The 1,279-nt window shown below is 48.1% G+C and overlaps 1 protein-coding gene across 1 annotated transcript in view; it reads right to left on the reverse strand.

Annotated features, from left to right (window-relative positions):
- EPCAM (epithelial cell adhesion molecule) overlaps positions 1 to 1,221 on the reverse strand; it is a gene marked incomplete at its 5' end in the record, with an annotated part of 4,700 nt that extends 3,479 nt beyond the window's left edge. The window contains 2 exons of the mRNA XM_010288731.1: positions 250 to 490; positions 1,117 to 1,221. Of these exons, the coding sequence (XP_010287033.1) occupies positions 250 to 490; positions 1,117 to 1,221 (346 nt within the window). The remainder of the gene's footprint in view (positions 1 to 249; positions 491 to 1,116) is intronic.
- Between the last annotated feature and the right edge of the window lie 58 nt (positions 1,222 to 1,279).

A 1,279-nucleotide genomic window follows, 5' to 3' on the forward strand; every position in this document is an offset into this window, starting at 1 on the left:
GGGGGGCGGGGGACACACGACACGTGGGAAGAGCAGTGGGAGGGGAAAAAAAACGAAGAAACCTCCCTCTAAAAACCCTTCAATGTCTCCTTGTTACTGAAGGGGGGGTGGGGGGGAGCAGTAAAGGAACATTTGTTGCTCCATGTTTATTCATCCTCAGCACATCATTCATACCTATAAATCCTCTATAACACAGAACCTAATACAGGAATGTTTTCATATCACAGAACACCCTGATGAAAGACTTACCTTGTTCTGACTAACTGATTGCACTTCAAGTCTGCATCGTGTTTGTCAGTTCGTCTAACACCAGCTGTATTCACACACCAACAGGTGGTTCCGTTGCACTGCTTTGCCTTGAAAACACCAGTATTTTCACACTCGGGATCATAAAGGCCGTCAGTATCTTCAAATGCGTCTTTTGGTTTCTCACGACGACCTGATTTTGAACCTGTCATTTCTGCTTTCATCAACAGGCATTTTGAAGTCACTAAAAATAACCAGAAAGTCACATTGTGCAGCACGTTCAAAACAGAGCTTTTGGTCTGTAAAAACACAAGGTTACAGCAGAAACAACTAGATTTAAACGAAGAGCAGGTGCCTAACACGTAGGTGGTGCAGATAAGCAATGCAACTGCGGTAGGTCAGCTTCTGAAGCCAAGCACATAGAAATCCAGTCACCTTCAGTTTCGTTCAGCCAGAGGATCATTTACAGCTTACCTGTGCTCGAACCAAGAGCAAGATCCTGAAACAAGGCTCTTTCACCTCTAGATTTGTCGGGAAAGTCACGATATGTGCTTAAAAAGGAAGCTAAAAATTAATCTCTGAGAAAACCTTGCCATTAGAAGACCGAATATTAAGGAGGATGGGGGAGCCTGCATCACTATGAGCGTACGCACATCCACCCAAGTTACACAGGGGGAATTCTAAAGCTTCTCTGCCGTTGCCAGTTGGCTTGGAAGACCAGGAAGAAACTTTCCTTCCTTGACACCATTATTTGCCGCGAACTCAATGCTCATTTCCACATCCTTGAGTTTAGTTAGCACTTTTCCTTCCCACCCCGCACCAGAGAGCACACTCAGGGGAAGCCGCAGCCGACACGCGTGCTTTACTCACGAGTGTCGCAGTTCACAGACACGCCGGAGCCGACCGCGTCACACCAGCAGACGCCGTTGGTCAGCCTGCAGTTGGTGACACGCTTGTTCTTCTCGCAGATGCACGCTAGAAGAGAAGCCCGGGCTGTGAGGGTGGACGCCCCCGGGCAGGTAGCCGGGCACAG

Source organism: Phaethon lepturus, unplaced genomic scaffold (assembly GCF_000687285.1).
Source record: "Phaethon lepturus isolate BGI_N335 unplaced genomic scaffold, ASM68728v1 scaffold29836, whole genome shotgun sequence".
In the NCBI taxonomy this organism is placed as follows: Eukaryota; Metazoa; Chordata; class Aves; order Phaethontiformes; family Phaethontidae; genus Phaethon; species Phaethon lepturus.